Here is a 21,900-nt window from a genome sequence, read left to right on the forward strand (position 1 = left end):
TTGGGTGATTCCAGTATTCCTCACTTGAATACTATCGAATCACCCTTAGGATATATGACCTGCTTTTTAAAATTGTCTTTTGACGTTATATCTGTGATATGCAGACTTCATAACCTCCGATCCCCTTTTGAAATTCCATTTAATTTACACATTGTTCCGCCCACTGTTTTATCGTTTAGGGCACGCGCATTATTTTAATTTGGTACCATATGCCGCTTTTCATGGAATGGCACTAACGTGTCACATTGAAGGTTCCATGATAACTGCCATATGAACACATCTGCGGATGTTTCAAAATTCTAAATTTAACCAGTTCATATTAAATGTTGAATACTGCTTAAGCCGGCACTAGAGGGCGTGGACGGTAGTTTGCACTTGACAGTACCGTCCATGAACATGCTCAATCAATCCGAGCCTGCAATCTTTTTAGTTTTGACGCGTTGGTTTTTTTTAGGGATTCTTATTTCACTTTATTTTGGCTGAACAAGAAATGTTTCACGTATGTAAAATATAAAGAAATATAATCTTTTACAGAAGATGACAGACTATATTATTGATACATACCGCAAATCCGCAAAGAAATCCACGAAAAATATAATATTTTCATTTTGGTTTTGGAAAAAAATGCTTTAGAGAAATCAGCTTCTTTAATGCAAATTAACTGGTTTTAAAAGAAAACATTTTGATTGTCGTTCATGAAGCTTTTCACACTTGTATGTTAAAAATATCTATCCACATTCGACAATATTTGTAAGTAAAATGTAATTCAGTATTGCATTTGTGAAGTTTTTTTTCTAACATTTTTGAAACTTGGACAATGTAATTTATATTGAATATTGTTTACCTCAAGTTCGGCAAACCTGGTCTGTTTTCTCTATATAATGGAAACTAATCTTAAAGAACGGATAAACGAAAGGGGAAAACTGCCAATAATAAAATCAACAGATCAATTTTATAAGATATATGAATCTTGCATGGAAATAAATTCATCTGAAGTGCTTTAGAGGAAATCAGGCATGTGCTTAATGAAAATATTGTTTTAAAAAGACCACATTCTGATTTGTTCGTGACAGCTTCACACTTGTAGTTAAAATGATCTCATCCCCTATTTTCATATATCTAATATACATTTTGTATTGTTGCATTGGTGTATTTTTTAAGCGAAAACATTTGAAACTTGTACTATGTAATTTTATATTCAACTATTGACCTCAAGTTCGAACAAACCTGGTCTGGTTTTCTTATATATTTAAACTGATCGAAAGTCGAATAACACCGACAGTGTGACTTTAAACCCCAATAAAAAACTACAATGTATCAACTTATACCATATTATGAACATTGGCACATGGATTATAAATGTACTGTTTACTTCTCTGTTTACAATGACTGGAATTTCAATCTAAAGTATAACTCCTAGTTCAATAAATCTTCCAATTCATTTGAATAGTTAAACGTCAGAATGATTATCCATTATTTTTTACTTCAATAGTAGATACGTATACAGACACACGCATTTTGAGTAATGCATCAATATTCCATTATGTTCTTTGTAGCATGTATTTATTTAATCGATCTGCCAATTTGGTTTTAAACTCACAGCTAAGTTTTTAACAATTTTCGATAAACTCTTATTATAATGCTGATGATTGATTACTTTAAGTTTATCCAAAAACATAGATCATAATTGACACCAAGCTTTTTTATCTTTAAATTTTCTTGAAATGCAGAGTATATCAGTGATATAAAGTTGGTTTTGAGTATAAAAGCATACATAATTTTTTGTTGATTGCGTAATAATATTTACATGTAATGGATATCTTCAAGTTTCACCAAGAATAGCATAATTTGCAGAATATTTGTGAACTCCAAGAATATATCTTCAAACTTTCATATGCAATTTGTCACAATATAGATTTTTAAATGAGTTTTCAATTACAATAATCATCTTTTTTAACACTACATGAGTAAATATTCACAGGACCCTCAACTTCACATGAATAAAAAAGAATAGGTTTTTGGCGGGGATTCATTTTATTTACACCGTCTTGTTTATAGGAACATGCTGGGGCTAAGAGCGAGGTTTGGTGCACCATTAACCGGTTTAAACTCCCCCAGAAGTATTTATGCTGCTGACCGTTCCAAGGCGGCGCCCCTCTATGTTCCTCAGATGTATGTCTATGTTGTTTTATACTGTTTTGGTGACACTTTTGTGTCTCTTGTTGTTTCTCGTCTACGGTAAGTATCTTCCCCTTTGCCCCTAGTTTTTATTTATTTTATTTATTCCCCCCCTTCCCCGGGTCTCATGTCCCCTTCCCCTGTGCCTTTTGACTTTATGGGCCTAATATTCAATCATTTATTTGTTTTCTTTAAGTTCCTTATCAGTTACTAATTATTTATTCTTATGTAGTGGTTTGCCTGCCCGTGCTTGGGATCCTCCTGGGCTCCTTGCCACTGACGCTTGTTACTGGGTCGGGTGGGGGCTGCGTTCATTGAACGCCGCCTTTCCTTGTCGATCTTGTTTATCATATTTTACAGTATGATCAAATTTTTTAAAAATGTTTTATACTACTTTTCACGGCAACAGAATATCTTGTTAGTTTAAATTAAGCTCGAATGGCACGTTTATACAGATCTTATTGACAAACAGTAAATGAGCCATTTGAACTGTATAAAATACCTAAATATATATGTTACTTGTTGCAAAAGTTTAATATGAACGTAATTATCTTTGTAGATGTCTCTCAGAACATTTAAAAATATATCCATTTATTCTAATATTATTAAACTTGACTACAAGAGTAGAGTGTAAAAAGGTATTTAGGTATATCAAAAGCCCTGGAAAAAAATCTACAAAATAGGTGTAAAGCGATTTTAAATTAGTAGTACAAATATATGATCACTAGTGCGTGCCTTTTAGCTGAAAACCTCTTTGTACATTGTGTAAAATATCATTTCCATCCAAATATAGTCTTTTATGTGAATTTGTTAAAGAATAATTCACTAACCTGGAGAAGGCATTCTTTTCCTGTTACAGTAAGCCACAAATACTTAAAAGGGGATAATGGTCCAGTTTTAAAGGTTTTTATGTACGGAGTAAGAATGGGTTTTTCCAAATACAGTATTGATTAAATTTTACAGGGTATGTAAACTTTTTGTATGCAAGTTACGTCATGTGACTTGCGAGATTTTACGATACTTTGCACTTCCGGGTGCAATTGCTAATCTATAGTGGGTAAAACTTGTATGCCACTTACACATAAAAGTATTTTATATAACGAAACGCAAATGGTTTCATTTTTAACAAGAATCAATAAAAGACACTACTGTAAGTATAATCTTCAAGTGGATGTGTCATTTCGAATTCAGTTTATCGCCAAAAATGTTATAATATACTGAAATATGTTTTAAATAGAAATTTCGGACAACGCAGATTTCGGATAGAATGTTTGAATAATGATTATCAGTGTGTTTTAGTTGAATATATTTTCTTCTAACTGAAAATAGTGTAAAGCCCAAATTGTCAAGCTGTTTAACCAATTTAAATGGCCATAAAATTTAGTGAAATATTTTGCTCGTGTAGGTATAGACTGAGTGAATGACGTCAGTATCCGATATAAGTTGTTGGAATACAAATGACATGATGTAGCTGCTGCATAATCGTTTTGGTAAGAAATACACTTAAATCTACTAAAATAATATTAATGAAAAATAAATAATATGTTATGCCCACATAAAAGATTTTATGTCATTGGACCCTATTCGTGACGTCCGGAACTTAACGATGTTAATCAGATTTTAGCTAGACGCATAAATTATGCTATTACCCAATCAGATGTTTACATTTTATCATGTGATTTTTCTAAGCCAAAAGATATGCAGATAAGCCATATCTTTGCTCATTTTTGGCGTACATTGTTTTGTTGCCAATTTTCAAAAAATAAAATAAAACCACCTCCTCCAACTCCACCACCTCTTTCAAATGTTGCCAAGATCAGGGTCCATGAAAATATGATACATGCTTTTTTACTTATTCTTGTTCTAAAATTGATCTAGTCTCTTTTGTTTTCTTGTTAATACATCAGGTCTTATGTTATAACATCTTGATACTTTGTAAGGGCGGTTTTTGCCTCCCAGTTAGTTCCTTTCGGGAACCTTTTATTAAACTATGTTACTAAATCTATTTGTGTATTTAGTATAAATAATGCTAGTTTATGGCATTTTAAATAAATGCCCGATTTTCATTAAAATCATGTGTTGTTTTCCCTTTTTTCCCTAACGAGTTCGACCTATCCTGTGATTTTAACCCTGATCTTGGACAATACATAAATATTTTTGTATAACATTATGTTCTCGTTTTTGTACATAATTACATTTTAGCTTAGTTAACAAACAGTATGGCATATGTCTATAGTTTATTTCTGTTAAATACTGATTTAAGGTATTTTTCTAAAGTAAGAGGGTATTTTTTGTAAAAAAAAATATGTTCTGTTAATGATTAATACAACTTAGTCACTATCATATTTCTATCCATTATTTGTTTGCCCTCTGTTAAAAAGTATTGATCAGTAGTCAAAGCAAATCTACATATCTAAACTAAAGTGTTTCTTCCTTTTCAACATTTTTTTCTTTCATGACAATACTGAATTTAGGTATGACATTGTACAATATTGTAGCTGACTAATTATTACTAATTTCACCTCATGATAAATTTTCTTTATATGCAGGTATGTGATTTTATGGTTGGATCTTGAGTACTTGTCATGCCTCTTTAATTATTTTGGAGTGTTCATTACCAGATAAGAAACCAGCTTGTTATACCACCGGACACGGTTGAAAGGAAATGTTCATACTCAGCCATGGATAAGACAATGGTAGAGACATGGCAGTCCATTACAAATTTTTGCCTGAGTTAAAGCCTCTTATAACTCTATGACTTAGGTTAACAGTCTGACTGAATTGTTGTATTTTAATAAAAGCTAAGATTGAAGACATTTCAAAGATGTATATAAGTGTGAAAATGTTAAACAAAATATTTACACTATTATTACATAATATGCCATTTTTTTACTTTGCATAAATTTATATTTGGCTATCTTTTACACAGATTATTTATTCTCTGCAAATGACCAATGGAATCAGACTAGATGCGAAACAAGTCAAGATAAAATTGTTATAAATAGACTTGTTAGGTTTTAAGAGTGCTAAAGAGATAAATTTGTGGCACTCAAATCTGTTATTTTTTTATTCTTATTTGAGCAAAGTCATCACGTCAACTTGATCACAGTAACTGTAAAAGTAATGTTATCTATTAACATTTTGTGTATCAGTTTTATCGATTCAATGGATTTTTATGGCACATAATGCCTCTGAAAGGCCTATATTTGTATTTCCCAAAAGCTTTTGTATTTGGTTTCGTGATACAGTTTCCAAAAAGTAACTAATTTGCAAATAACCTGAACCATCATTTGCTTCTCTTACTTTTAAGCAGCAAGTAAAGTTATTTTGAATAAGTATTTTGTATGAAAGTCTGTGTTTAAATTTTGTTACTTTTATGACAGATATTTTTATTGCACTTCTTTCTCCGGGTTATAAGCATACGATATGCCCTATAACCATTATTTTAAATATATAAGGGATTACATAAAAGCGCAAGCAAAACTACGAAAGACTGCTATAAATGTTAAAAGTGATATTTGTAAATATAGAAGTGTCTTTTGCAACTATTTTGAGGTGGTCCCATAAATGAAACAATTAATGCACACGAGTCAATTAAAGATGCATGTGTGTCTGGCAGAAAACTGACAAAAACATTCTCCAGCTTATTATTGACTAAGAATTTCAATAACCTAGATAGCCTATATTGCAGGGATACTAAAAGTGTCAAATCAAACGCTTGTAAGTTAGGCGAATAATTGCAAGATGGATACGACATCTGCTAACATCTGACCAGAAAAGAGAGCGGGTTAAATGCGCTGGAAAGTTACTAAAACTTGTTTTCTAAATATGACAGTTTTTCTAATACTGTGACTGTTGAAGAAAGCTGGTTTCACTATTTTATGCCAGTTCGCAAGTGTCGCAATAAAATTTCGGCCTCCTAATATGGCCGCCGACCATACATTGCCAAACGATTGACAGGATCTCTTTTTACTTCTTCCGGACGTGTCTTTGTATTTTGTTTCATTTGCTGTTTCGTCTGTTATATCTGAAACTCCTTCTACTGGTCTATTCCTATATGTTCATGGCCTGCCACGTCCTTCTGATAACTTTTTATTGTCATCTACCAATGTGTACTTCTATATGTTTTACTTTTTTATCATCAAGCGCATTATCCCTTATTTTTTATGCTTCTGCTGACGTGTCTCCTCTTACATCTTTCATCCTCTGAAAAGTCGCACTCTCCATTCATTGTTTCTCTCATGTCTCTCTATTGTCACGTGAGTGTTACACAATCGTTCTATGCTTTTTATATACATTATATGTATCGATTTATATCTATAGTTTTCCTCTTCCCAGTCTTGCTACTTTTTGACGTATAAAAAGTGCCAATTTCCTAATTTATAGAAATAAACTTGAGTTTTTTTTTCTTTAATTTGTAGTTGGCACTTGCACAAACCAGCACGACAATGTGATACGCTTCAATTCCCTAATAAAACCAAATGTACTGTCATTTTAAACTCTAACACTCAAGATTATGACTAATATATAAATCCGGTAACACAGTGATCTCTCGGAAGCATTAATCACAACAAAATTACAAGAGAATTGCAGACTCGGTTTGATTGAGTCTGAGTCTGTACATGAGTGATAATAAATACGTGCAACATCCCTCACGCCCCCTAGAACCGACTTGAGCGGTGCTCAATTCTAAACACCCGAAGGACCAGAAAAAATCTTTTAAAAAATACTATATCCACAACTGCATTAATTAAATGAATAGAGAAAATCGGAATCCCTAAAGAACGCACCAAACGGTAAAATCGAAAATGTTTCAGGCTTGGTTTGTTAAGGTCTGTTCATGAACGACAATGTTTTATGGCTTAATGCTTGATTAACTTTACAATGGAACTTATAACAGCAAATGAATGAACCGAACCGATATCAATCCATACAAAATACAAAAAAACACATATACACATCCAAATGGCAACCACGTTTGAATACACAACGAATGATTTCATGTGGTCCTTTCTTTGGAGAAGAAGTTCTTCTCCATGCTTGAACAGATTATAACTGACTGATCAAACATAAATATATAAATGCATGCGAGAATAAAATCAAACAAGGTCGACAGGGTAGTCTTTCTTAAAAAAAAACAATAACCAGAAAATCAATTGGTTAAAACTGAATAGAAATTGCATAAACAACAATGTTTAATTTATAGATTTAATTAACAGGTAACAAAGAAAACAATGATATCAATGTTTTGGTAAATATACTGATCATATTTGCAACAGATAAAATAAAATAACATGCAAAGTCATATCACAGGATAAATAATGTGTGAAAACTTGTTATATTTAAATAACATAAACAAAGTTAAACAATGATAAATATAAAAATATATCAGAAACAGTCCCACGATGTCGTGATTGTTTCTTGATGTTATATTTTACAAAGGTTTAAAATAGACATTCTCCCGAACTGCTTCATCAGACAAAAATACATAAAAGTGTTTCCAATTCTATACTTTCGACTGATATTTTTAGTTTTTCATTACCTAGGAACTGATCATAAAATCTTAATATTTCTTATGAATTGCCTTAATCTGAAGGCATAGTTTTATCTTGAAAATTGCTCGTATCAACTGACATGACACATCAAAATATTGAGACAAACCCGTCTTGCTTTGATTCGTTATGCATTTTTGTTTTGAAAAACATTTTTTGAAACAAGTTTTACAATAATTTAAACGGCAACATCAATATTAACATCAATATTATGTAACTGTGGTTTATCTACCAGTCAATTTCTAATATGATATAACAGCGATGAAAGGGCACTATGAATGAAACAAAAATTAAATACTTCAAATAAAATTTAAAGTAACACATGTTATATTGATTATATGTGTGGCATGATATAAGATGAATTTGTTTCGCGACCATGTGTGTTACTTCCAAAAGAGCAAAAATAAAGTGACGTTGTTATATCCAGTATTTTATAGACAAAAATGTTATAAATGTTTTGTCCACTAATAAATATTTGGTTCCTTTCGGGGAAAAATATGTTTAATCACTAAAAACTTCTACAAATAGTTTAGCACTTTTCAATATTTCAATGACAGTTTCAATGTTCCACTATTTAAGTTATGGCTAGTATGAATATGGCGGTGGTGGCGCTGTCGGAACAGAAGTTTGTTGGACACCATATTGTGTGGGATTCTGTCCAATGCCGAAAGATGGTGGAGCCGGAGCATACGGTGGGGGATTTGAACCTGGGTTATAACCTCCAGAGGTGTAAACTTGTTGTTGAGCGTACGGAGACTGGCCCTGATAATACTGGGTTCCTCCGACCGTGTTTGGGTAATTAGCATGATTAACTCTCTGATTGTAGCCTTGGTTGTGACAGCATGTGCCCATGGTCATAAATGACAGGAGTGTAACTAGTAGCAGAAGAACAATTCCTGATAAAATACATGCTGATAATATGACGTGCGTTTTATGCCCGTCATTGTCTTCATCATCATCGTTTACCAGAAATAATATATTCATCAAGATTCCAGAGATGGACATGAAAAACAAAATGTAGCCAAAGATCATTTGTAAACATGCCTGAAAATATACGAGAAAAACGTATTAATAAAGTAAACACTAGTGACTACTATTTTGCGATAATATTTTATATTATCAGAGGCGTCAGAACATATATTTTAACAATTTTGAGACTAATTCAATACAAACGTTATTCAAACATTGAATTCCATTTTTATTCTGTGGCAACTTCAAAAGACTAATAATGCAAATCAATTGCAAGGTCAAAATTCGAATAACTCTTTTAACTATTGCATTTCGGGCAATTTAATAAATATGCTTATAATCAGGGCGGGTGATGACATGACGTTTGATTACGGTAAAATTGGATCACCGCTTAATTAGCTCATGTTCTTTCTCCCTATATGGGGCGTCCGTGGCCGAGTGGTTAAGGTCGTTGACTTCAAATCACTTGCCCCTCACCGCTGTGGGTTCGAATCCCGACTGGGACTTTGCATTCTTTCATGTGAGGAAGCTATCCAGCTAGCTTACGGAACTTCGGTGGTTCTACTCAGGTGCCCGTTCGTGCCTGAAATAATGCACGGAAGGGCACGTGAGGTCTTCCTCCACCAGTAAAGCTGGAACGTCGCGATATGACCTATACTGTGTCGATGTGACGTAAAACCCAAAACAAACAAACAAATTCTCCCTATATGCAAGCAGAAATTTATGACACACTGTTACTACATATTTTTTTTATCAAAAATATTGCTGCATTGAAAATATCTGCAAGCATAAAGGAAATATTAAAGGACCTACTACCATTGAAAACGGCAAATGTTTGCCTGGAATGTTGTCTTTGCGATATATGCCGAAACCCAATGCTACCGTAAATAAACTGTGTATTCATCCACCCTGTATACTTCCATAATTTACTACAAAAAAGTGAAATGATGTCATAAAAAACAACGCCTTTGCACTATAATACAAGTTTTATAACTTACGGTACATTGTAATTCTTTCCGAAGATGCACGACATCGTCACCGTTGTAAGCAGATGCTTTGTAAATGGAGAATATGCCACAACAGCCTGCTAGTGCACCCTGAAAGTATGAAATAGTAAGATATACTTCCATTGAAATCGTCACCGTCAATATTCGACATAAGGACTTCCAAAGTGAAGTGTTGCGTACATACTTCATCAGTCTGGTCTAATCTCTATAAGGTCATATTACCGAGTGCTTCTCGTAAATTATATGTCATTCATGCCGCACATAATACTCTCTCCAAGTGTCCAGTTTATAATAGATCTATGTAGACTCGATGTTCTGATCTTATCTTTAGAATTATTGTAATTAATTAATTTTCCAGAAACGTTTGCTTCAGACGATTGTCTTCACTGAACAATACTTTAGAAACTATCGGTAACGGACGTTGGCTGAACAAGAGATTTTTCACAATATAAAGAAATACCATCTATTACAGAAGATGACAGACTATATTAATGACACATACCGTAATTCCGCATGTAAATCCACCAATAAAGTAGTTATTAAAAAAATCTTCTTGTTTCGTCACTGCTATTACGGCGCAAACAAATATACCAACACCTAGAAAAACTTGTGCTCCAGAAATGAACTTCAATTTCTCAATACTCGATTCGCGCACAGACTTCTCTAAAATGTCAAAGAAAAATGCTTTTCAAAGAAAAAAATGGATACACGTTCATGAGACATTTGAATTTCAGAGACACTTGATATGCTTAAATATTTGTATACTCATTTGAAACAATCATGTGTAAGTTGGGTCGGGCTTAAATTCCATTTTGGAAGGTGCCGCTATTTGAGATCATAAAATTTGTTTCAACAGCTTCTTAAATCATATTAAGTTCGTGCATTGAATTCTTTGAAAGTTACTATCAAGCTAAGGGACGGGATATCACTGACTCTGTTAAGATAATAATCTAAGATGAATTCTTGTAGAGAAATAAAAGACTTTGTCTAATATCAGACTGAGACGTTTATGAAGAAGAATATAGATGCATGTTCATAAAAAAGAATTCATTTTAAAGTACATGTACTTCTATATGAAATCGAGCATGTGGAAATTTTATAAGTTCAAAGAAAATATTGTTTAAAAAAAGGACATATTCTTATTTGTGTGTGAAAGCTTAAAATGATTTCATCCCCTTATTTTATATATTTAATACACATTATGTATTGTTACATTGATGTATTTTTAAAGCGAAAACATTTGAGACTTGTACATTATGGAATTGTAAATTTTAAATTTGACCTCAAGTTCGAACAAACCTGATCTGTGATTTCTTATACTGCTCGGAAGTCGAATAAAAGCAACAGTGTGATTAAAAACCCCAATTATAACCATCATCTTATACCATGCTATTATTGACACCGCGGCGCATGGATAATAAATTTGGTTTTAACTTCTCTGTTAACAATAACTGGAATTTCAATCTTAAGTATTAATACAAATCCAAGTTCAATACATCCTCCAATTTATTTGAATAGTTAACCATCAATTTTTATATCAATAGAAGATACATAAACATCCATTCATCTAAAGTGAATAAAAAAGATTACATGTACATGTGATATCGATTTAATCAAAATCAAAGCAAACAATTGAAAGAAAAAATATGTGAATTTGTTAAACAAATAATTTACTAACCTGGAGAAAACATTCTTTTTTTCCGTTGCAGTAAGCCACCAATATTTAAATGACGATAAGGAATATTTACTAATAATCCAGTTTTAAAGGTTTTTATGTACCGAGATAGAACGGGTATTTCAAAATACAGTATTGATATTGATTAAATTTTACCTATTGGCCGTACCGAACTTAGAGATCGATAAATTACAAGCGTACCCACACAGTATACGTGAAAAAAAAAACAAATGTAAACATTACGTGTGCCTTTTAAGATTAAAGACTATATATGAATTTAGTATGAGTAATAAATTGGCATGTTTAAATGTAATATGCGATCTTTTATGTCGTTTTAAAAAGTAAAGATACTCGTTATTCATATAAACACTGTCGTGTAAGCTTTGGCTGAAAATTTTAAAAACAGCTTTATTTTTTAATTGAATAATTCTTCAGGTTAAAGACCGCCGGCTTATTATGTCCCCGGCGCTTTCCTGAATGTGAGAAAATGTAAAGAATCATTGCTCATGACTGAAAGTATGCACTTATAGTCCCTTTACCAAAACAATGTTGATGTGACGTACAAAACAAACAAAAATGCTGTAAGTCAAACACGATAACGTTTACATTATTCGGTCGTACCAGTATGATATAATGAGTTGTGCAGGTTATTCAATTATTACATATTGCATTTTTATGGCAATAATAGAAGAATAAAACTTGGTATGAAAATGTAAACCTGAGTAGCGTAGTGCTTAGACAGTTCACGTTATGAGCATGTTTATTTTTCGAGTTCAAATCTGCAATTGTGTGCATCTATTTTTTGAGTGTGGTTTTACTTACAGAATATATTTTTATAGTTTGTCACGTAAGTTTTGATTTTCTCTATTTTGAATCTGTAATTATTAATGTTTTGCACAATTGAATGTTAAACTAATAACAGTTAAGCAAAATTGAATGTATTTGATTTTTTCATTGAACACATTGAATAGTATTATTGATTTCATTCTATTTGAAATTCTGAATTCCATTCGCTATATTTTTAACAATTTTGGCTCATTTGTATATATCTATTTTCTTCCATTGCTTTTTATGCATTCAATTGATTATCATTCTGATTATTGGCTGTGATGACTTTACCTCAGTCTGTTGAATGCAATCGAATCTATGTAAAACTTAATGTTTTCAAATAATTATGTGTGTATGAAGCATAGCAAAAATAGAAGGGCAATCTAATCAGGGACATAACTGGAAAAAGGAGGGGCAATAATTAAAAGGAAAACCAGAGCTGTATTGAATAGAAAAAGGTCATCATAACCAGGAAAGAAAGAGTAATCATAACTAGAATGTTTCTAAACGAAACAGATGCCCCTTTATATATGTTAGAATTCTGAATAATATGAATAAAGATGTTATAAAAGGACATCATACAGTTGGTATTTGACAAACTTTTTTTCAAATAAAAGACCTTTTTAAATTAACATGACAGATGACAATTCATAAAACAGTTTTTCAATATTCACAAGTCCTTAGAATGACAGAGCACACATCTGGAAAACGGAATGTTCAGTAAGCATAACTTTTTTAAAAAGTAAAAATAAGAATCCGTAAAAATGTTGCAGGCTCGGTTTGATTGAGCCTGTTCATGGAAGGTACTGGAAAGTGCAATTAAGTTACCGTCCACGCCCCCTAGCACCGGCTTAAGCAGAATTCAACATTTAAACATGAAATGGCAAAATTTTGAATTTAAAAACATCCGCAGATGTGTTCATACGGCGGTTATCATGGAACCTTCAATGTGACACTTCCGTGCCATTCCATGAAAAGCGGCGTATGGTCCCAAAGTAATAGAAAACGTGTGCCCTAATCCAAAAAACAATTAGCGAAACTAAACAAAATGGAATAGCCTTCATATCACAAATAAGACGTCAAATGACAGTTTAAAGCAGGCAACATGTCTTAAAGGCGATTCAAGATTATTTAAGTAGGAACTCATTATGCTAAACACTTGTTTAACAGACTTCCTTGATACATACCAGACACGATTTTCTGTTAACCTTTGACCTCTAGTAAGACCTCGACATTGGAGTTAGTGCTCTTGAGCATGACATTCATTAATTATGCTTAACATTTTGCTAAATTGTTTCAAAATCACTAGATGCATAACTGAGTTATAGGCAGGCATGATTTTCTATTTGCTGACCTTTGATCTCAAAATGTGATCTTGACCTGGAAGCTAGGGGTCTAGGTCATTTGCAAGACACACTGCCTTATAATGCTAGAATTTATAGGTCGAACAAGATGCTGACCTTTGAACACACAAATGCACAGAGGGACAGACAGGGGTAACACTAAGGCCTCTTGCCATTATCATGACAGGGACATATAAAATGGGTACTCACGACTAGTATAGAAATAACTTTAAGGGAAATACAGTTTCAGCATAGCTGGAAAAGAAAGGACACTCATGGCTGGAAAAGAAAGGACAATCATGGCAGGAAAAGAAATGACAATCATGGCAGGAAAAGAAAGGAAAATCATGGACAATCATCACAGGAAAAGAAAGAGCAATCATGGATAAAAAAAAGAAAAGAAAGGGCAATCAAGACTGGAAAAGAAAGGACAATCATGGCTGGAAAAGAATGGACAATCATGGCTGGAAAAGAAAGGACAATCATGACTGGAAAAGAAAAGACTATAATAACTGGGGAAAAGACAAGACTATAATAACTGGGGGACGGCAATCATGATTAAGAAAGAAAGGATTATTTAAACTCTAAATATTTATGACTAATCTACTCTTTTATTCAGTAAAAAAGCGTAACAGTATAATAAATAATTGTATATAGCATATAAAATTCTATTATTGTAAAGGAAAATTTACAAATCATATAATTTTGTTTTAAATGTTTTATCCATTCAAATACTACAACAAAGAGTTTATCCCTGTAAATACCAAAACATAGATTTTATCCATTTAAATGCCAAATCTTTGATTTTCTAACACATCTGATATCAATCATTCAATCTATTTTAATTTTCTGATCAATTTAAGACGTCTGCAAATGAACTAATATTCTAAAGTTACTAACTTATTTAAATAATAAAATGAAAAAGGGGCAGTAACTCTGATTGCATTCAGTTGTATACATGAAAAATAATAAGAATTATTTTAATACACACTGAAGTGACACAGTATTTCATATCCTATTAAAAGTTATGTTAATGTTGATGTTTGCTTACAACATTTGAAAACACAATCTTATCTTGTTATTTTACTACTGATTTGTAAATTTCAATAAAGATCTACTAATACAACTTATTAATTTTTAAGCAGTTGCTCTCAAACAATTAAACATATCACTATCATATCCCAATATGTATTTATTATCTCAACATAAGATAGTAAGACTGTTTTCACCACTTGATATTGATTATATGGGAACAAAATAATAAAAGCCTGCCTATATTAACAAAACAGAAACTATTTGTTTAAACAAGTCTTTTTGTGCAGAGTGTTGATATAGAATCTATACAATCAATTTAAATCCATTTATAAATAAATTTGATTCGATAAAAGTTTGATGTATATTCAATACATTCTGTCATTTGTTTAAGTTATCAATACATAAAAAGTTCAATTTATTGTAAAATTTTAAATAAAACTGTCAGATATTTTAATCATTTTATTGGAAGTGAATATAAATGGGTTACATGAGCAAATAATAGAAAACAAATTGCTATGCATTAATCATGGAATGTTTTTGTTAAATAATAAAAGCACCTAATGTTCAATCTCAGATACATGTAAGCTTTCTTGTTAAGATATAGCAAATTTATACACTTCTCTGCTAGTAATGCATGAACAATGATAAACAGTTATCAGAATATGTGTTACTTTGGATATGTGTATAATAAAAATGAATATCTACAAAATAATCATAATGACCATAACACAAGAATTATAAGTAAATATAAACTTAAAAAGGAAAAATAGTAAATGATAATATAATTATAATAATTGTCTGAGAATAACTAAAAGTAAAAATAAAATAATTATCAACTATATTAAAATACTTGAAAAAAATAGTTAAAGTTACTGTAATATATATTGTTAAAATTACTTTACATAACATAAAAAAAATACATGAGTACATAACTTAAAATAACATGAACATGTGTATATATAGTATATAATAAAATCAACATAATCTTAACACAGATCTCTGATATGTTAACTATTTACCTGTGGATTTTTTCTGGCTTATCTTTATGGTTAACAAATATGTTTACAAACAGGTTTGACTGTACATAGCTACACCTATTTTTTCTGGTAATGGTATGTTTTTATTTTGTCCAATATATATATAAACACAAATTTTAAATGTGTCTGTAACAAAGATTTTAAATGTTTTTATAAAATCAAATCTACAACTTTTGTTCAAATTAAAAAAAGAATAAAATAAAAAAATCTCTATGATAATACCTTATTGGCATGTTACATATGAATGCACACCTAATTTCATTACTGTAAAGTCAACCTCTGACAACAGTTGTCATGGGAACCAATTCTTTGTCACAGTCATCTACAGTGTTGTGTTTATTAGTTTGAAAACCTGTCAGTAATCAACATGAATCCCCCCACAAAGCTGGATTTTTTTCTGACATATTTGCATCTTAGTGCTACATATTTGAAATGCTCTTAGGACTCATTTAAAAACAACATAATATAAAAATATTCCAAATGTGATTATCACCGTCTATTGTCTATTAAATGATTGTGAACCGATATGAAAAATTGAACTAAATAATATCTGTATGTTAATGCCCATTTTGACATTTAGCCATGATAAATTCACCAATAAACAATAGTCACTTGTCTATCTTATACTAAATACTTTACAAAAATATACAAAGGCATGACAAAGCTATAAAAATATAACATTTAATACCGGTATAATTAAAAATAGCTGCTTTGCAACAAATATTTCTTTACAATACAGAAATACAAAACATATAAACACAGTACTGCTATATGTATTTTTTTTTATTAAAGAGATACAATAATTTTCCCACATGTGATTTTAAGCAGGTTAATCACTAATAGTGTTGTGCTAGAAAAGTATATTAATGATATATATCTTGTGTTCATTGCAAAACTGTTGTAAGTCCTTTATTTCAGTTTTACAGTCAAAGACAACCCTCGATATATACAAGTTAAAAATGATTTGAACACACGAATAATGCCCGTAGTCCGACAATGTGGTGTGTATGTACGAGGTACGTTCGAAATGTTTGTGGAATGTTGCTGTCACTCTTTCCTTGGTTCATAAAAAAGAACTTTGATTGATATGAATAGAAATAGTGTCTTTATTCCTGAACATGAGTTTTAATTTTATCATATGCTTTCATTTCCTTCATGAACTATGTGCACCTTAATTACCATGACAATGCAACATCTGCCTACGCCAACATGTTCATACAACATTAATTTAAACCATTGTCAAATAAAATGAAACTGTCATTTTAAGATGAATATTCAGGAAAATTACTGATCTTTTGATTGTTTTTTAAATATGTAATAGTATCTGTCAGGCTGTATCATTTCATTTGATCAACAATCATTTACAGCAAAACCATACCCTTTATCTTGGAACATAATAACATGTATATTCATAAATATTAAATGTATATATTTGTTTATTGTTCCAGAAACAAATCCAGTCTTATAAAAGTCATTAAATCTGAAAAATTGATATAAAATATACATAACTTAGCAGTTCTACAGTATTAAAATTGTTTTTAAGAACTTTCATAGGTCATTTTTAAAATTTGATATCCATATCACCCTCAAATGGCAACTAAGGTTCATACTAGGCCACTTAAACATGCCCAAAATCTCTAATAATAGACAAACATAAAAACAAAAGCAAAACATAAAGATCTAGATCTATAACAGAGACAAATACCAAAATAATAATGAAAATGTCATAGTGACTATTTTCTGTATGATATGTATGTAACAGATAAGTTATTTATATACCAATTAACCCTTATCTGACCAATTTTGTCTGAGAGACTTGTTCTACTTTGTTCTGTCATTACCCTAAACAAATTTTAATATCAAAATGCTAACATCTTATATATAGGCTGCAAACAGGTTTAAATTGGTTCAGACTTTACAGACTCAATCAAACCACGTCTGCAATTTTCTTGTAATTTTGTTTAAATTAATGCTATCAAGGTATCATCCTTCATCCAAATTTTTATATAGGCTGTTCTAATTTAATACATGTAACAAAGTTAAGCTTAAAACGGGCATGTAAGTTAATACACCATAAAAATTGGAAGCAATATCAGACTAAAATGTGCATAAGACATTACATCACAGTGGAAGCAAATCTAATATAGATATCTTAAATTGTACAAATAACAAAAGTATAACAGACATTTTGAATGTTTACATGTAAAACATTGTTAATAAACAAAGATAATGTGAAATTCAAAAATATAAAAAATGCTATGTATAACAAAGACAATACAAATGTTACAAAATAAGGCTATATATTTGACGCTATGAACTTGAGTTATAAGATAAACATTTCACTATATGTAACAAATATTATCTGAACATACAATAGTCATGTACATTTTGTAATATAATGCTGATATATACCCGGTATATACTGGTAACTACAGGTAAAATTTCTATAGTAACAGAAGATAAAATATCTAATAACAAAATGAAAACATTGAAATTGAATTTGCATTTCTATTAATTTTTTTTCTCAAAAAAGTAAATTGTTAGCATATAGGCTGCAAACTGTTTTAAATATGATCAGACTTTATGTTGGGTTACCTATCTCAATATGGGTAACAATTGACACGATATTAAATCTTAACAGTTTATAAAACTTAAAGTAAAGGGTTAAATTAAAGAAAAATTAAAATCAAGAAATTATTATTTACTTTTTCTATCTTCTATGAATCACATGAATAAGTTATTTGCCTTCTCTGTAAATATACATCTCCTGTACAAAATTAACGGAAAATGAAATCTATGTATCTTGGCAGCACATTTGTATTTATCTTATATAGATTATTGAACACTGTCTTAATTTTGGAAGTGTTAAAAGAGCTTTAAATACAAATCATCATCTAACAAAAGTAAGATTTTTGTTTTTCTATTTATTTGATGGGAATAAATCAGCTGCTTTGCTCAGTGCTGCTAGATTTTCCCCACTTGTACTCTCTTGAATTACCTCCCTTTGTACACTATGACCAAACATTGCTATCTTCTCTGCCAACAGTGCTAACCTCTTCTGTTAATGCAAAAAAGAAATGTTATACAACAGATATTATAGAAAGTAAAACTGATAAACCTCTGAAGAATTTTCTATCATATTACAAACAATAAAGTTCTGATGTGTCTGTTAACTAAGGTCATAACATTGCAAAGATACTGTATTGTTTCCATTTAATGCCCCCCCCCCTCCCAATTAGCAATTAGCCCTCTTAACCTCCCCATTTGCAGAAGAAAAAAATCTTCCCTTATATCTTTAGAATCTATAATGAAAGAACAATCCAAAAAATCTTTATATTTTTATCTAAAATTAAGCCTTTACATCATATATACGCGAATCAACGAACTTTCGACCCCCCTCCTTGAGGCCCATACCCCCCCCCCCCCCGGTCAAAAAGGCAAGAATATTTTGGACTTGTGAGAGGCTTAAAATGGTCTCAGGTCAATCTTAAGGTAAGCTGTATAAACCAACACTGAAAAGGCCTTTGACTCTGTCTCAACCCATTGAGAAGTTACAACTTTGAAATATGTTTTTTAATGTAAAAAAAATCAACGCAAACTAGTGATTCTTGGCAATGTTGAGATGTCCCCTTGTTGCCATGGTAACAAGAAATTAAAGATTGAGCATGCCCTTACAAAGGCTGTGGTCCAGTAAACATTTGTGCCAAGTTTGATGAGTATTAAAACTTGTAACAGGAGGCTTTTCAATTAAAACAGCCATTTCACAAGATGCTCATGGAGTAAAGGGTTAAAAAAAAAATCCTGTATTATATAATTGAATTGTATTTTTAATGAACATATTTTAAAGCACATTTTTATAGTTCTAATTAGTCCCCCCAACCTCCTCCCCCCCCTCCCCCCCCCCCCGAAAACTCTGGGGGTGTTTAATAGAAACAATACAGTACATTAAAATTTTTACAAAGAAAACAATGTACTTAAGATTTAACTGAAATGAAAAGTTACCTTATCATCAATTTGAACAATGCGACCTTCGACCTTTGGACAGAGATGAGTTTGCTCCTCCTCCTCTTTCTGTATACTCATCTGCCTCATGAAAGCATGAGACATTTTCTTACTCTGTCCTGGTTGACGGAAAGCCTCCGTTACTTTTGCGAGACGTGCTATATGCTCTGCATCTGTCATCAAGCTATCTCTCCTGAAAACAGAAGATTCTTCCACTTTCCCTTTATTTTTGTTGACATTCGCCCCATTGTCACTGACAGCAGTTACTGATTTGTCTTTACCATCAAAATTACCTTTAGGTTCACTCATAACTCTCTGAGCTTTGCTAATCTGAATAATTTCCTCGGAAACAGTATTTGTAACTGGTCCATCAGTGACATCGGTCCTCTGCTTCTTTTTCGGACTGCCTTCTGGTGGTTCTTGCAGAACTACTTTTTTAGGACTACTTTCAGCTGATGGTTGTAGGTCTGGTTTGATGTTTGTTAGTGGGCGGGGAGATGGTGGGGGTGATGGTGATGGTGATCGAGATGACCTTCTTTTTGATAAAAACTTGGCAACGGTTTTCTTGATTAGAAGCGTGCGTCTGTGTTAGAAGATCAAACAAAAAATACACACGTATTAGTATAATTATAAATATAATGCACTAAATACAGCAAAACCAAAATCTGAACATCTATAAATGAATCAGTATTGTGATAATAAGTACGAAAACTAAATGCTGATATTTCTGTGCAGAAAAAAATATTTTATATTTAATATATTGATCTACTTGCTTTAAATGCTAAAGTTCTAATTAACTATTTATTACTGATGTATTTATATTAAACTGTAAATACTTTAACTCATGTACATATTTCTAGCCAAGATTATCTCTAATTGCTGAAACAACGCACAAATTTCAGAGTTTTCTTTAAATATTTCATAAAACTTTTAACAAACTTCATCATGATCAAGGGTGATTTGAAAAAGATTAATTTATATACATGTATATATTGCATATGCAAAGAGACATGAAAAAGTCAGACTGAAATCAAATCAAAATATTGATCTCCATTTACTTAAATAAATCATTCTTTTAAATCTTTACTGCACTTGAAAAAGCAGCATTTAATTGCATCATCATAAAAATAGTATGTTTAAATAAATGTCTTTTTAGTCTTTTCAGAAAACAAAAACCCATGGTATTACCAAGCAAGATTGATAATGAATAATCCGAAAACAAATGGACCCCAATCCTTTTGCTGGAAAATGTTTTAGATCATTTATAAGTAACTACATTTTGATATAAAATCAAAGACATTGATCTAAACAGATCCAGATTTTATCAACATCTTTTAATGATTCATTTTGTTACAGGTCAATACCACACCAATGTCAAACTTCACTCTCTCATTTTGCCAAAAATATTTGAATAATTCTTTAACAATGATCATTTGTTTGTTGTGATATTTTCCCTTACCCTGCTGGCCATGTCAGCGTTTAGCCTTTGCCACCAGCAAAGGGCCACGCCAGCCTGTATATTACTATGCCACCAGCAAAGGGCCAGGCCAGCCTGTATATTACCATGCCACCAGCACAGGGCCAGGCCAGCTTGTATATTACCGTGCAGTCTGACCAGGCTCCATACCTTTCGTAGATAAATTTTGGTATTCGATATTAAAATCCCTATATCTTTGAATGGATTGATCCAAATTCAAAGCTGGGCAAATCCATTTTACAAATTCAGCAGGTTAAGGGTTAAATTTACATAAAAAAAAAATCTGTAGACAAGGGACACAAATGTTTTCATCTTCCTTTTTGTCTTATCTTAATGAACATTTGTGTAAGATAATTCTTTTAATGGCTTCATTTTGACTAAGTAAAGGGCAATAACTCTGATTCTTTTTTTAGTTACATCAACAGCTAAAATTATTATTATTTCCATTTACTGATTCTTTTTCTACTAGCTTCACATATTTATAATATCTTAAGATTTGATAATACATATATATATGTCCATGCTGATGGTTAGATTTTAGTTTGAATTCTTGAAACCAATAAAATATACACCAAACCTGTAACATCAATAATCAAGCAAAATCAATGAAATCATGCCAGTTTGAAATTTGAGACAAAAACAAAAGGCACAACCATATTTTATACAAGGAAAGTTCGTTTTTATATATTAAAATATATAATTATCAGGTAGGTCTATCAGATATTATAGTTTTTTTTTGTCGTTTTTAGAGATAATAAAGTACAGTACAATGTACTGATATCATGAATATGCATGAA

General features: G+C 31.4%; 2 protein-coding genes and 1 long non-coding RNA gene across 3 annotated transcripts; 1 reads left to right on the forward strand and 2 right to left on the reverse strand.

Moving 5' to 3' along the window:
• The first annotated feature begins 3,198 nt into the window (after nucleotides 1-3,198).
• On the forward strand, nucleotides 3,199-5,124 carry LOC132714173 (uncharacterized). The gene is made up of 3 exons (XR_009623532.1): nucleotides 3,199-3,328; nucleotides 3,584-3,668; nucleotides 4,728-5,124. It is a non-coding gene; the product is annotated as an uncharacterized LOC132714173 (long non-coding RNA).
• Nucleotides 5,125-8,303: 3,179 nt separating this feature from the next.
• LOC132714175 (uncharacterized) lies at nucleotides 8,304-11,584 on the reverse strand. The gene is made up of 4 exons (XM_060696956.1): nucleotides 11,385-11,584; nucleotides 10,209-10,369; nucleotides 9,698-9,796; nucleotides 8,304-8,774 (listed from the first exon to the last, which is right to left on the reverse strand). Exons 1-4 carry the CDS (start codon nucleotides 11,395-11,397, stop codon nucleotides 8,316-8,318), a joined length of 732 nt encoding a protein of 243 aa, XP_060552939.1. The 5' UTR covers nucleotides 11,398-11,584; the 3' UTR covers nucleotides 8,304-8,315.
• A 6,424-nt stretch (nucleotides 11,585-18,008) lies between these two features.
• LOC132714176 (uncharacterized) lies at nucleotides 18,009-21,611 on the reverse strand. Its single transcript, XM_060696957.1, has 2 exons — nucleotides 19,627-21,611; nucleotides 18,009-18,682 (listed from the first exon to the last, which is right to left on the reverse strand). Exons 1-2 carry the CDS (start codon nucleotides 19,933-19,935, stop codon nucleotides 18,545-18,547), a joined length of 447 nt encoding a protein of 148 aa, XP_060552940.1. The 5' UTR covers nucleotides 19,936-21,611; the 3' UTR covers nucleotides 18,009-18,544.
• Nucleotides 21,612-21,900: the final 289 nt, after the last annotated feature.

This window comes from Ruditapes philippinarum, unplaced genomic scaffold (genome assembly GCF_026571515.1).
Source record: "Ruditapes philippinarum isolate M1 unplaced genomic scaffold, ASM2657151v2 ctg14783_1_1_1_1, whole genome shotgun sequence".
NCBI lineage: Eukaryota > Metazoa > Mollusca > Bivalvia > Venerida > Veneridae > Ruditapes > Ruditapes philippinarum.

Coding starts and splice junctions, on each gene's coding strand:
- LOC132714176 (XM_060696957.1), bottom strand. CDS start 19,935: ATGAGTGAACCTAAAGGTAATTTTGATGGTAAAGACAAATCAGTAACT. Junction 18,683..19,626: donor TTGTTCAAATTGATGATAAG/GTAACTTTTCAT, acceptor TTGCATTAACAG/AAGAGGTTAGCACTGTTGGC.
- LOC132714175 (XM_060696956.1), bottom strand. Junction 9,797..10,208: donor GATTTACATGCGGAATTACG/GTATGTGTCATT, acceptor TCATACTTTCAG/GGTGCACTAGCAGGCTGTTG. Junction 8,775..9,697: donor GGAAAGAATTACAATGTACC/GTAAGTTATAAA, acceptor GTATATTTTCAG/GCATGTTTACAAATGATCTT.